The following is a 15,079-nucleotide window of genomic DNA, read 5'->3' as shown; positions in this document are numbered from 1 at the left end:
CTCAGATCAGCTGAGAATAATTGGTGTCTGTCTTGCTCTGGAGTATCTGATACTAGCTGCTCAGGTAAAATTATTAAACTAACTGGATCACTGATCAGTCTGACAGTATGTGCATTAAGAAAGAAACAAGCCTGAACAATAGAAAGTGGAACGTTCTTGTGTTTTGAGCTAATCTTGTTGAACTAATTGTGTTCTTCAGCATGTGGTAGCAGGAACAGTTTATCCAAGTGTGCTTTCAAAATGTTTTTTTTTATGACTAGCTCTAGAAATACTATTTATTTTAATACATCTAAAGAAGAAAGCTGTATAAAATGAACTGGGATTGCGTTTTCGCTTGGTATAAACTGTAATAAGGTTCCAGTGAGTGCATCATAAACATCAATTTTGAAAATCACGCCTGACCTCCTGTCTTTTCTGAAGTGAAAAGATATTTTTCTTTCTAGAAACAGCATTGAAACTGGAGACATTGTGTTCTATGTAGAATACTCTCTATATAGACCACTATATGATGGGAAATTGTCAGTGGCAGATGAAATTTGTTTCAGAAACAATTAAACTTTAAATTAGAAACATGAGTGGATTGCTTTAATGTATGCTAGGTTTTCCTTTCACATTATGTATCCTTTTGTAAGGTTGGTGGTACGACTAAGGTACTGTAAACTCACTTTGTATTTCTGGTAAAACACTTAACAGACTTCTACAGGGAAAATCTTTTATCGCAATACTAGGAGATGTTCTTAATACTTATTTGGAACTTCAGTTTTCAATACATTTTTAGAAAATGAAATATTTTTTTCCCTTTATAGCCTTGCTGATGCATGGGAAGATGATATTGGAGTTCATCCTTTAAAGTTTCCATCAGAAACATGTTTGGAATTACTGTTGATACTGAGTTTGAGCACCAGCTCTCTGCCACCTTCGCTTCGATGCATGAACTCTTTTCAGGTGAGTAACGTCTGCTATTTCAATATAAAAGTATTACTTCTAGAAAAAAAAGAGAGATCCCTGGGGCCCATAAACCCTTTCAGAGTAAAGGTTTGTCTTCTATAGTCGTATGACTCTCCATTATATTAAATATAGCAATGGGGAACTTCTGGTAGTGCTGTTTCTTTCATTTGTATTAAATGAAGACCAAGGCAGGAAATGTTACTGGATTTTTAAACAGTGAATCACCGTTCAAATTAAGTTAGATGGTTAAAGAAATTTCATCAAATTTAGGCTGGAGTAGCTAGGATCATTATATAGAATCTTGCTGACTTTAAAAAAAAAATATCTCAGAAATTGAGTGAAGCATTCACAGTTTTGTCCAGTGTTCTCTGTATGTTACTTTTGAAGTTCTTCACAGCCATAGAAATTTTCGTAAGAAAATGTTGTTGCAGGCATGTTAAATTGTGTTTTGTATTTATCATGTGTCTGAAAACATACGATTTTAGCAAATGAAACACACAGACATCTCAATCCATGATGATACGGCATATCAATTCAACCTTTTTATGATGCTTTTGTCTTCTCTTGTAGTTACATAGTCCATCAGTTATGTATTGATGCAAAACTAAAGTAACCAGCTGTTGAGCAGTAAACATCCCTGAATTTGTGTTTGTCTTGGCAGCTATAGAAGAATCATCATCTTAGTGGGAGTGAGTGTCCTAAACAGTTTATAGCATGAAATCTGGTAGCTTCTATTTGTCCATACTCCCAGTTTGTAGTTAAGGCACATTTAGTTAGTATTCCAGAGTTATGTTTACTGAAAAATAATCTTATTGTAGAATTGTGGAGCCAGAAAGAACATGGTCATGAACCAAATCAATTAATTGATTTTAATAGAGTTACACTGATGTACAGCTAAAACTTGTCTAGATGTTAGGAAATAAGTATGTACCGGCATTGTCTGCTCACTTTGCGTCTTGTGAGCTTGGTGACAGGGGATCTGTGTATGGTGAACTAGGGGATCTGTGTACAGCGAAATACTGGCTGTGTCAGCAGCCATTAGTCATTTCAACATTGTATTTAGTATCCAAGGTCAGAATTGTTATTGGCTTGTACATTCACAGGCCATAAAATTGAAGAATCTCCTGGATGCCAGCAGAGTGAGATTGAGAAAATTGCACATTTCAAAGATTGGCCAGTACTAGTTATCCATGCAGTTGAATATTCCACATTTCCTGTTAAGAAGTGAACATTTTGGTTGTGTAATCCAGGGGGATATATTATTTGTCTGTTACATTGCCGGTAATCTGTGGTAAAGTCTTCTCTGCTTTACCCACGATAGATTAAACAGGGAGTCCCTTCTTGTATGCTGAGGCTGTGTCCCGTCTTGTTTCTGTGCGTAGTCGGTCCCAGGTTGTGCCTTTAGGATTTCCTTTGATTTGTGTAGCTGGGTAGAGATAGGAAGTGATAAGTGACTGTCCAGTGGTGCAGATATGAATCAGTAAATTCAGGAAGGGTTTTTACCTCAGAGTACACAAAACACCAGACTTTTCTTTTTTGCTTGCCAGACTCCATGATTGTGCTTGATTGCTCCTGGGTCATTTTAGCTTCGTGAGGCTGTCTGGAGTTGAACTGATGCCCTAGAGGCCCACCATGGAAGCAAGTCAGGGTAGGGTTATGTCACTGTGGGGTTGGAGGGCCCCATGCATCCCCTGGAGACCTTCTGACCATGGCTTTTCGAACTCAAATTTCAGTGGAACAGCTGAAAGCAAATTCACAGTGCTTTGCTGAAGTACTGTAGGGGACAGCGTCTTCCAGCACTGGCCTGCTCAGATCTTAGTTTGCCCACCTGTGTGCCAAAGTAGGTGATGGGACGATGTCCAGTCTTGGTTGCAAATATGAATTCAGGCTGAAGGTGCTGTGTTTTAAGCTGATGGCCAGTGTCTGTGCTTTCACAGCAGCACAAAAGGCAAAAATTATTTTGAAAAGCCGAAGTTCTGAAACCCACTCTGCTAAGATAATGTTCTATTTTGCCAAATGGGAGGAGAGGAAAATGGCTGTTTTGATAAGCTTTGTCTCCAGCTTTCACTCTTTTTGACAGACAGTCAGCATCACCAAGTGTTTGTCCTGGAGGGCAAACACTGTCCAGGAAAATACTGTTTTACTTCTTTTTATCCTTGTGAATCTTGTTTGGATTTCAGTTTGTGAATCCATGAAGCAGAAATGAAGTTTGCCCAAGCTTTTCACTGAGGCATTACAATGGGCTGTCAGCCTTATCAGGTTTTTTTTCTGGCTTGCTTCTTTGTACTCATGTTCACTTTCTGTACAGTAAATACTAGAGTTACATGTCCTAGGTTTTCTATATTTTTCTTGGAAAAAGTCAAGATCTGTGAAGAGTTTGAATAATGATATTAAATTGTGCTGTTCACTGGGCATAAAGATCCCTCTGCATCCAAAATGGTGAAAGTTGTGAATCAAACAGGGAATAATAAAAGGGCACTAACTGAAAACTGATATTTCATGTGTCTTAAAGGACTAATGGCAAAATGAAAAAAACCTAGTTTTGTTTTACTTTGCAGTAGTCCTAGACCTGGCAGTAGTCTAGAAAAAACCCCAACATTTTAATTCTATATTACAATAATCCTTGTATTTGAACTAAAAATAGTCACAGTTTCCTGTTGTCCACGTGTGGCAGTCTGGTTCAACAAGAGGCCAGGCTCTCACAGGCATCTGGATGCTGGGGGAGTTAGAAGGAAACAACCCCAGAAAGTGGCAGAGTTTTCAACTTTTGTAGGTGTTCCCACTGTAGGACACGTGGTGTAGAGAGAAATGGACCCATAGTTTCCACTGGTGCTTTTCTTTATGTTTTGATACAGTATTTGAAAATGCTTTTAACGGGCATCTGTATATGTAGTGATCTAGAAGTTACAGTTTAACTCCCGATACTATGTCAGTATAGCTTTAAAAAATCCAATTGTTTGTAATTAGACAACCAAAAATTCTCTCACCCACACCCCTGTGCTGAGGCTGTATTTACCCTCTTTCCCTATTATATTACACTATGGCGGTGTTGACAAGCCAGATTTTTAGTTGGTATACCTATGTATTGGATGATGTTTAGGTTGTAAAAAGCACACGAAGGAAATGTGCTTAGTTGCTAATCACCTCTGTAATAAGCTCTGTTCTGCTTTGTGCTCTAGAAGTGCTGTCTGGGACTAGCTTAGCAGACTCCATATCTGTGCTGAGACATAAATTACATTTCATTTTCCAATGGTGTGCTACTGCTTAGTAACACAATATTTGAAATCACTTCTCAGTTCCATTTTGACCCTGTGAAGATCTTTCAATGTGATTTATGTCACTGGAGGAGCCTGGTAGAGAGGAGCAGCAGCAGACTATGTTACATAGCTCTCTGCTGAGTTTAAGGTGCTCACTGCAGCCAGCTTTTGAGCTCCTCAGGCTGTTGATCCTAGGTACTAGATTGGCTTTGGCTCATCTCTCATTTTACCTGTGCAGTTACATTGGCATTGTTCTGGTGGGCTGTAGAGAGTTAAATCTTGGGAAGCTTGAGCCTGGAAACTGAGGGACCAAAGTGAATAAACTAACTATTGCTGGTTGATGGCTGTTCCTGGGTTTACTGGAGAACATGGGTTTGCAGCCCTGACTTGCACCTTCCCAGGCTTGTAATCCCTCACCAATACTAAGGATGTCTCAGAGCAAGGGAATAGGCACTTGATATTTATCCTGGAGCAGCGCAGAAAGCAGTAAGAAGGGAGAAGGGAGTTCACTACTGGAAAAGATTAAAATACTTTTTAGCTTGCTTGTGCTCTGAGCTCTGTCCTGCTCTCTCTCCAGGTCCCTTACACTTCACAGAAAGCTGTGTTATCTTACTACACTCTTGATTTTTCTGGCTCCACCCACCTGAGCTGTCAGCCCTTTGCTTTAGGAACAGTTGGGCTTGACTTTGTGTATTATTCTTAATACTTGCAAGCACTTGGAGCTAGCACCCACTTTAGTTATCATGTACTTTATCACTGAACTATTCAGCTACTACTCCTCGTCACAGTCTGGGAAGATGTGTTGGTATTTTAGAGCCTACAACACAAAACAGTTAACAACAGGGAGATGCTTTAAAGTGACAAGTAATCTCTGCTGTGTTTTGCTAACCTTATCTCATCTTTCTCTGAATTCAAGCACAGTGAACGGAAAATATCCTGGATATTGAGTTCTTATGATGATATATGGGGCTGTTCAGCACACCCTCTCTCACCGCTGTTATTGTGAGAAACCAGGCATTTTACTTGCCATTTGAAGGCACTACTCATAATGCCACAGACTGTAACAAGAGTTCTCAGGGTGAAATAGATCATGATTTTATTCGTACTTTAGAGTTGCATGAAATTGAAAGAAGATTGTGATTAAGAACTGCTGAACAGTTTCAAAATTTTGTTTGAAATAGCCCTTGATATTCTTCGGTGCTGCACCCAATGCCACTGGTATATAACTTATAATCACACTGTCTGCTTTTGTTAAGAAAAAACAGGAAGTGTTCATTCTGTTGTTGCAGTAAGCATTCCTAGAGATGTCTCTAAAGGAAAAACTCATTTCCAGTTACTTTGCTTCCAGAAAAAGGAGGGGAAAAAAATTTTCTCATAGAACAGCCTGACGAGTTCTGTTTTAGTAGAGTGCAGAAAACTTCCTAAAAGCAACAGGTTTAGAGATATAAAGTGGCAAGATGCTCAGAAAACGTAAGAATGAATAACTATAGTATTAATTTTAGTTTAATGACTCTAGTATATGAGTAGCAGAAGTACTCAAAGGACTCATGGAAGGCAAAACACAAAATTACTGTTATCTCAGGTCTACACATGGTCTGAACTAAAGTGTGCTTTGATATTCATGGGTTTTAGTATTGATACTTCTATTTTTTATGGGTGTGTATATACATGTAAAGCACTTCCAAACTTGCTTATTGCACAAAGAGGTTAGCTGAAGATATAGGACGCTTGCAGATGCATCTGTGTTTTCTGACAGTCCTTTTTGAAGCAAACAGCTGAGTAAAATTTAGAAAAATCTGCTCAGCTCCTTCTTTTGTTCCATTCTGGGCATTTGGAGCTGGAGAAGTTGCACAGATTCTTTTAAATTGGACTGCACTCCTTTGGAGCACTGTTAAACAGCAGCAAAGACAAGACAAGGAGCTACTCTGGTTCAAAAATATTTTGGAAATAGTGATTTAAGAAATGAAAATATTAAAAGGGAAGGAATGGCTTTAAAAACTACTGTGTCTTTTGTTAAACTGTCCCAGAAAGGAAAAATAAATAAGTCCATTTATGCAGTAAAATAGCTTACTATATTTTAAAACATTTTTTTTTTAAATTACAATTTTACTACTTGCTTACTGAGGATCTCCCACAAAATGAATTATAGATTTGAATATGTATATTCTGTAACATTTTGCAGACAGTGGATGAGTACCTAAATACCGTAGGCTTATTTTTGACAGTCAGGGTGTTTTTTAATATTTCTCTGAAGCTTGCTGACTGCTTATATCTCTGAAACCTCTGAATGAACATCGACAGTAATATGGAGAAACCACTGCAACTCCATTGCAGTCTCTTGTTGAAGTACAATTTTTGCTTCCCTTAACTAACCGGTTTTACAAAACGTAAACTACAGTGAACTACAGTGAGGAGAAACTAAGTGTAGTTAGTGTCAGCCTCTTTTGGCTGCTCCTATTTCCCCCAAACTAAAGGTGTTTTGAGTTTTGCAGATTAGTATAAAAGTGCTTCTGTATGCTTTTTCTAGTTTTGACTAACTTGGATAGGTTTCCAGGATGACATAGGATAGCTTAATTTTCTGGTTTATTGTGATGATTACGTGGAAGCTTTTAAGTTTGATTTCAAACTACTTTATATAGGAAATAAGTACTTAAACCCTATATAGGAAAGCAGGTGAAGTTTTGTAAAATATGGATACAAATATTTCATTGAGTTTAAAATAAAAGAAGTTATAATGCATGTATATTTTGGGATTTTTGTTGTGTTTGTCTGCATTTTACTAAAAGCCATAATAATTCTGTTGAAACACTGCAAAATAATTGGGGGTGGGGTGAAATTGAACAAATGCTGACAAGAGCAAGTGATATTAAGGGAGTGTTTCAAAGACAAATCTAAATACTTCTTTGCAGGATGATAAGAGTTTTCTAAGTTCAATTAAGAGATAATGGGTTTATTTTTCTTGTTTGCTACTTAATTGTCCTATATTAAGTTGTTCTTTATTATGCCACTCAGGCTATCTGACTTGGTGTTCACTACAAGCTGTCTTTTAAAAGTATCTCTAGAGTGTTCAGTTGTATTTCTTAAACACTGAGCCTATCCACTTACAGAATCATAGAATCATAGAATTTATTAGGTTGGAAAAGACCTTTAAGATCATTGAGCCCTCTTGGAGCCTCAAGCTGTAACGGAACATTTTTTTTAATTGAACTGTGATTAGTATTGTTAAGTCTTTGTTGAACCATACCAAAAATATTTCATACTACTGATCCTGCGTAAACTCTATTAAAATATAATGTTTCCTAGCTGAGAACTGTTTGGCTCTGCAAATGCAGGAGTATATTGAGCAGTGTCCTGTACCTCCTTATGTGAACCATATAGGACTCATCCATATCTGCAACACAGGCTCTCATTTGTAGTCGATGGTTTTGCAATATCAGGTGCTGTTTTGGAGATGCTGATGGGAAGGTGGTACCTCACTTATCTGATATGTGGCATGGCAACACTTCCTCTAACAGAAAGGAGCTGCCTACTTATATTGGCCTGAAACAGAACAAGGTCAATCACATGTAAACCTAAAATGAAGCTATGAATGGAAAAATGCAGGCTGAGCTTACTTGTAAAAGCACAAAATTCTGTGATCACTTCAGTGCTCAGTGATGGCCAGTCAGGACATTGACAGCAGTGGCTCTAAACTGAGATTCACAATTTGTCTTCAGTTTCTCAGAAGAGCTAAATGCTTCTTTTCTTCCAAGACAGTTCTCCAATAGAGAAGAAATCAGAGAGAATGAATGTTTAGGGTGGGCATACCCTAAACAGAAGTAGATATAATTACAAAAAAAAACCCCATGAGCTTCCCGTGAGAAGCAGCATACATGTAGCACACAGGCAAATGCCACCCCTGGAAAAACAGTCCCCTCCTGCTTGAGAGGGAAGATCTGCCAGAGGAACCATGTCATTTACATGCAATTTCCTCTGCCTGGAATCTGGCAACAGCCACCTATAACATCAGCATCTGGTAATAGATTTCAAAGCAGTTTTCTTCGAAAATGTACTCAAACATGTCATTGTGGTGGGCTGACACTGACAGGATGCCAGGTGCACACCAAAGCCACTTTATCACTCCCCTCCTCAGCTGGACAGGGGAGTGGAAATATAATGAAAACTTTGTGGATCAAGATAAGGACAGGGAGATCCCTCAGCGATTACTGTCATGGGCAAAACAGACTCGACTTGGAGAAATGAGTTTAATTAATAACCAATTAAATCAGAGCAGGGTAATGAGCAACAAAACCACCTTCCTCCAACCCCTCCCTTCTTCCCAGACTTAACTTCACTCCAGATTTTTCTACCTCCTTTCCCTCCAACAGTGCAGGGGGACAGGGAACGGGCAACGGGGGCTGGGGTCAGTCCATCACACATTGTCTCTGCTGCCCCTTCCCCCTCAGGGGCAGGGTCCTCACACTCTGCCCTGCTCCAGCCTGGGGTCCCTCCCATGGGGACAGTCCCCCATGAACCTCTCCATGGGAGTCCTTCCCACGGGCTGCAGCTCTTCAGGAACTGCTCCAGCGTGGGTCCCTCCCAGGGGGTGCCGTCCTTGATCACACTGCTCCAGCGAGGGTCCTTTCCACGGGCCCACAGGTCCTGCCAGCAAACCTGCTCCAGCAAACCTGCTCCTCTCTCTCCAGGGGCCACAGGTCCCGCAGGACCCTGCCCCGGTGTGGGCTTCCCACGGGGTCACAGCCTCGCTGGGGCATCCCCCTGCTCTGGCGTGGGGTCCTGCACGGGCTGCAGGTGGAAATCTGCTCCACCATGGATCTCCACGGGCTGCAGGTGGAAATCTGCTCCACCATGGATCTCCACGGGCTGCAGGTGGAAATCTGCTCCACCATGGATCTCCACGGGCTGCAGGTGGAAATCTGCTCCACCATGGATCTCCACGGGCTGCAGGGCACAGCCTGCCTCACCGTGGGCTGCACCACGGGCTGCAGGGGAATCTCTGCTCCAGCGCCTGGAGCAGCTGCTCCCCCTCCTTCTGCACTGGCCTGGGGGTCTGCAGAGCTGCTGCTCTCACATAGTCTCACTGCTCTCCCACGGCTGCTGTTGTGCAGCAGGTTTTTCCCCTTTGTAAATACGTTATCCCAGAAGCGCTACCACCATCACTGATGGGCTTGGCCTTGGTCAGTGGTGAGTCTGTCTTGGAGCCAGCTGGCATTGGCTTCATCGGACATGGGGGAAGCTTCTAGCAGCTTCTCACAGAAGCCACCCCTGTAGCTCCCCTTGCTACCAAGAGCTTGCCATGCAAACTAATAAAGTAATTTTCTGTTTAGGTGTGAATATACTTTTGATTGCAGAAATCCATTTTAGATAGTGTGATATACCTCATGTTACCAGCTGCTTGAAAGGGGTGAAGACAGAGCTAATTAGCAGTGAAAATGCCTGATTGATATCACTCATTTTAATTTCTGTTTGCTTCGATTGTGAACATTCTTCTTTTCCCAAATAGTTCCAGAATCTAAAAGTGTATCTGTTACATTTTGATTATCCGCTGCTTGTGTCCATAATGCACTGTTAAAGAGAAACTGAGAGTTTGAGTTCTTTATCAACAGGCACCATACTGTGAGTGTGTTATGGAAGGAGACCAGGCAAATACCCATACTTTATGTACTCAAATATATACATAAAGAAGAGTCTTACGGGAGGCCTAATACACTTGTAGAACATCCATTTCTGTTTATTAACTGAGGCTGCTGCCTTTGTGACTGAGAAACAGACTTTGCTCAAAAGAAATACTTAGCCCTGTGCACAACCAAATAATGCTATACATGTTCAACATGGTTTATAGGTAATATATCTCTTTAGGGCTGCTTCCCTCCTAAACTTTGGTTTCTGTAATTTAGTCTAAACTCTGTCCAGGTTATAATTAATGGATTGATTTATGTGAGGAGCAAGTTTCATGTTCCTAGCCAACAAGGTACAGAAACCTGGTTATCAGCTGCATAGAGCTAGATAGACAACTGTTGCTTTGAAAATAACAGAGTCATTAGATAGTGAGATTCTATAATGGAAATTTTTCCTTAAAGTTTCATGTTTTTATGCTGCGTGCTTTGTGAATGGGTGTTGTTATGGAAAGCTATGGTGCTATTCATTTGCATTAAGAGTCTGGGTGGAAGCTCTGAAGCTACTGAGGAAGTCCAGAAAGCTCTGCAGAAAAAAAGATGTATTTATAAGGGTCCTTCTTAGCAGGTCTACAGGTGTTTTAAAAATACATGGGTTCAACCCTGTTGGATTTCCGCTGTAGCCTGGATTAGGTATGTTCTTATCACAGATAACAAAATTTTGAGGGATCCTGAATGAGTATGTCACTGAATTCTAGCATTGTATTAGCAGACAGGCAGCTTGCCAAGATGCTCAGAGCAGCTCAATAGTGTTGTGTGTTAGGGTTGGAAACGGTAATGATGTCTTCAAGGAGACAGATGGTCAAATGTACAGAAGTCTGCAAAGCTGGAGCTTAATAATTGAATCGATGACTTGACTATGATAAAGTACATGGTGGAAGAAAAGAAAGAGGGTTGTTAAGTTCTCCTTTTATTGTCAGTTGAAAATTAGTCTGGAATGAATCTTTTGGTGAAGAAGTCTGTAGTGCCTGTATGAGAAACATACAGTTTGCCTTGCCTCGGAAGCAGAAGTCCATCATTCAGTTGTGATGTCAGTAAAGAGAGCAGTGTGCTCTAAATCTCTGTGCTTCAATCATAGGTCTTTGATCTGGGGGTGGTAGCTGATGACAAATTGTAGTGCTTGAAAGGTCTTGCTTGTTAAGTAAGAGAACTTTAGGTTTGGATTTTAGGAAAGCTAGAATGGGCAGAAACATCACGTGGGGAAACAGGTCAGATCACTGTCTGTCCAGGGGCAGGGAAGGACCTGAAGGGAAGTATAAGAAAGAAGATGGACCAGCTGCTCTTCCAGTAGGCTGTTACTGTTCCCACTGACATACACCAGCACAGTTCTGACTGACCATAAAGAAATTATTTCCATCATCTCTTAAGCTGCTTGCTGCTTTGACCAGTAAAAAAGATCCGTTGGGCAAATGCTCATTTGTACTAGGGGTGTGTGAGGAGGTATCTCAGCATATGCATTTCATAGTGCTCCTAAAATAAGGTTTGGAATAGTCGTACAGGAAGAAGAAAGAGAAGGGCAGAACAGCATGTAAGCATTAACACAACCTAAAGCTGTTGTGCCTTGAGGTGAAACGTGACAACCATTTGACAACATGTAGAAAAACTTGCAGCAATCTGAAGATGCCGTAGCTGAGTGAGATCACAGGGAGTGTTGGGTGGGCAGAATGTAATTGCTGTTTGGACTTTTGCCAGGCGTTCTGGTTAACGTTTCTTTATTTGTCTCCCAGCAGTTTGACGAGTAAAATAGGAAGTGATTCTGCTTTATGGAAAAAAAAAAGATATTCCCATATCACTAACGTAAACTATAAAAGCATAGTGTATAGAGAAAGAGACTATTTTAAAATGCCAGTTCCCAGTCTTCATTACTTTTGTGAGCTGTGACATTGTGAATTGATGGAACAGATCAGGGAGCCATATTCCTTCTGTTGCTTTTAGTGAGCTTGAATTTTATAAGGAAAATAGAGGAAAAAAATTAGTATTAAGCACCTTGGCTACATGAAAAAGGATCTCACCTGAAAACTTGTACAAGTGAAGATACTGGCTAATCAGTCCACTTCTGAGTTCTTCCAGAATGCCTGGCATTCCTAAATATGGCCCTGAAAATGACTAAACGTACTGTTCAGATGTTCTCACTTTCCGTGACTAGTACCACCGACCCTAGTTCTGGTTCTTATCAATAACTATCTGCCTGCATAATTCAGTTTTAGATACAAGTTTTTCTTAATGGCATTTTTTTTGTTTTCATAAACCCACTCAAAAAAAAAGTCTATCATTGTGTAATGGGGGGTGACTAGCTAATGCATTTATTTTTTAACTCATCAGAGAGCCTGTTGCTTACTCTCTATTTCAATTTTCAAACAAAGGCTATTCCATTCATCATCTGCCAGCTTTTCAGAAATTAAATTCTAGGACTGCCTTGTTTTCCTCTTTGTTGACCACTTTGGCTTTTCTGCACTGATGAGTTTCCATGTTACTTTCTCATTTCTATTAGATACCAATTTACTTTGTTTCCATACCATTTATGAGCAGACAGCCCTGTAATTCTCTTACTTCTTTTCACTGGTTAAAAACTAAAAAACTAACTTTTAGTACTTACAGGTATCTAATTGTATTTGCCTCTTTTCAGGTAAGGTAGAAAAACTGAGGCTAGGAGGGGTACAACAGGGCTTATATCCTTCTTTGTAACAAAGTAGAATCAACTTTAATTCTTATTAAATGAAAAATTCTTCTGAACACACAGAAACCTTCATATTTGAGGTTGCTTGCTCTGCTTCCACAGAAAGGAAATGCATTTTCAGCTGTATTTTTATAGAGCAGTAGCTAGTGACTAGTTAATCAGACCTGTCTATTCTGCATGGTTATCCTGGGGATATGTTCCATTAAGTGACTGTTATTTCTAGTTTAAGGTGATATTTAGAATGTGACTAAATACTGTCTGTAAAACTTACTGTATTCTCTTCTGTATGCTTTTACTCACCTCTTCTACTCTTTATTTTTGACCTGGGTTTGCCCTCTCTTGTAGTGTTCTTTCTAAAATCTGGACTTAAACTTGGTACCAGTGAACAAGGTTACGATTTTTTTTTCAGTTTAAAAAATTCGACCTGGAATTCTTTGAGAAGAAATTCAAAAGCAAATAAAATTAAATCCATGTGACATCCCATGTAGCTAATAAATCCTCAGGGACTGAAGTTTAACCATGTAAGTAAAGATGAATTTCAGATAAAGTTTTCTCTGCTCAAGTGCTGATGATATTGGACAATTGGAACTTGAGAATACCTCACTGCTCCAGCAGCATACTGCTGCTCTGACCTTTCCTAGGAGGACCCCCGTTTGCCTGGGTTTCGGACCATCTTCTGAGGACTCTAGCATTCAACAAGGTTGTATCTGCAACACCAGATTTAGATGAAGCAGAGCTCCAATGCCATCTGGAAATTACTGTGCTCCTGGGGTTCAGTTAAAATGAACTGTCAGAAGTGAGATGCTGTTTACATATTTTTAAGCGTAGCTCAGAAGCTGAAGAAAACTCTGGTGACGCTTACTAGCTAATCATTTTATGTCAGCCTTTCCTGCCAAGGCAAAGCATGCATTCCTAATACAAAGCAATGCAGAAGTCAAGTGTGGCTCTTCTTCAACAGTACTGATGATACTGGTTAAAGTACTGTTACTTATTAAGGTGCAACACCTCAAAATGTTGTTGCTGGATTATACTCTTTTCCCAACCTATTTCAGGTAATTTACAAAACAGCTGAGTGCCTGATAAAATCTTCCAAAATAATTCTCGAAACAATCCATACCTTTTTTTGTATAAGTAATCCTCTCAAAGAAGATGCAAGTCACAGAAGAAAGAATTTCATGTGAAGACATTGTCTTAGTCTCACAATCTTCTCTGTTCATGCAGAAGTGACTTGCCATTCCATTTTTGGCTAACCCAATCAAAATTGCCATTATTACCTGCAGTTCTCATTTGGTGGTGAACAAATACTGAGCAGTTTTTGAAAGTCAGGCAATCTATTTAGCGTGTCCACCAGAAGATTTAGGAGCCTGTTTCTCACTCTTGTAAGCTTAAAAATATTAGAGATGGTCCCTTAGTAGTTGCAGCTTTGCTTAGTTAGTTTGTGTCATATTGCAGAAATGCACCTGGAGCTGTTTGTATTGAAAGCTCAACATTGTAGGCGAGGACCTGGACCTATTGAAGTTAATGTCAAAACTCTCTTTGGCTTCAGCGGTACAGAACTGGACTGCAAATGAACAACCAGCCAGCTGGATATATTGTAGAGAATTACTTATTGCAGACTCTGGAAAGTTCCTTATTAACGCTATTGCATGTGAACTTTGCAAGCAAAGCTTATAGAGCTAGTCTCTGATAGCTGTTTCTAAGAAAGTGAATTAATAACTGGCTGCTGGTCATGCGAGGGTTTTATGTTATTTTTCGTCATGTCTCTGAAGATTTCATGACAGTATCAATGATTTCAAGACTTCCCTCCACTAGATGGGGAAAAAGATGCTTATAGTGTAGTACTTGCTTACACTCTGCAGTTGTTGACTATGATGTAATATTTTTATGCTTGGGTAAGTCTAGATTTTGAATAAAGATTTAACTTAACACTGAATAATGTTCCTCATAATGGGAAGGTTCTCTGTTTTCCTTCACGCTTCATGCTTCTAGCCGTTAACTAATTAATTTTTACTCCGGGTGTTCAAGGTCTGTGATTTTCTTTCCTTCTGTCTTTCAGCCTGTCGGTCTTTAAACAGGCTTTCCTTCTGTTTCACAGTCAGAAAGAGATCAGCCAGAGAAATGAAAGAAAGGGAAAGTGCAAAGCATTTTTTTTTCTTTACTTGGACTTTTGCGTAATACGTAGCAGATGTGTATCTATGACTGTGCATAAAATATAAGTAATGTGGAAAGATGGGGTATTTGGAATGATGTCTGAGGATTTTACGACTAGAAAACCTATTTTTTAGAAGTTAGCTAAAGGAAAGTACTGATTTAAAATACTGAAACGTAGGTAGGATCAGTAACATTATAAAAGTAATCCTTGCACATGCAAACAAATCATACTCATCTAATATGGGCTTACTAAGGGATATAACAGTTTTGGGGATCAAAATCCCTTTTGTAATTAGTCTTTTTTGAGTTTATTTGTCTATGCAGTACAATAGGATTTTGTATAAAATGTTTAAATTCAGGATACAAAATGA

The 15,079-nt window shown here is 39.6% G+C and overlaps 1 protein-coding gene across 4 annotated transcripts in view; it reads left to right on the top strand.

Moving 5' to 3' along the window:
- Window positions 1–15,079, top strand: part of UBE3D (ubiquitin protein ligase E3D) — an 84,555-nt gene that overhangs the window by 48,687 nt on the left and 20,789 nt on the right. For 2 of the 4 annotated variants that reach the window (XR_005104891.1, XM_037391823.1), the window contains exon 9: window positions 807–945. Coding sequence is in view for 2 of the 4 variants with exons in the window: in XM_037391823.1 (XP_037247720.1) it covers window positions 807–945 (139 nt within the window). In the remaining 2 variants the exon portion in view is untranslated. Of the gene's footprint in view, window positions 1–806; window positions 946–2,340; window positions 2,344–5,961; window positions 6,960–15,079 lie in introns of those variants that run through there. The other 2 variants (XM_037391822.1, XR_005104892.1) reach the window with 2 other exon arrangements.

Source organism: Falco rusticolus, chromosome 6, assembly GCF_015220075.1.
Source record: "Falco rusticolus isolate bFalRus1 chromosome 6, bFalRus1.pri, whole genome shotgun sequence".
In the NCBI taxonomy this organism is placed as follows: domain Eukaryota; kingdom Metazoa; phylum Chordata; class Aves; order Falconiformes; family Falconidae; genus Falco; species Falco rusticolus.
This window is presented reverse-complemented; position numbering and strand designations above follow the sequence as displayed.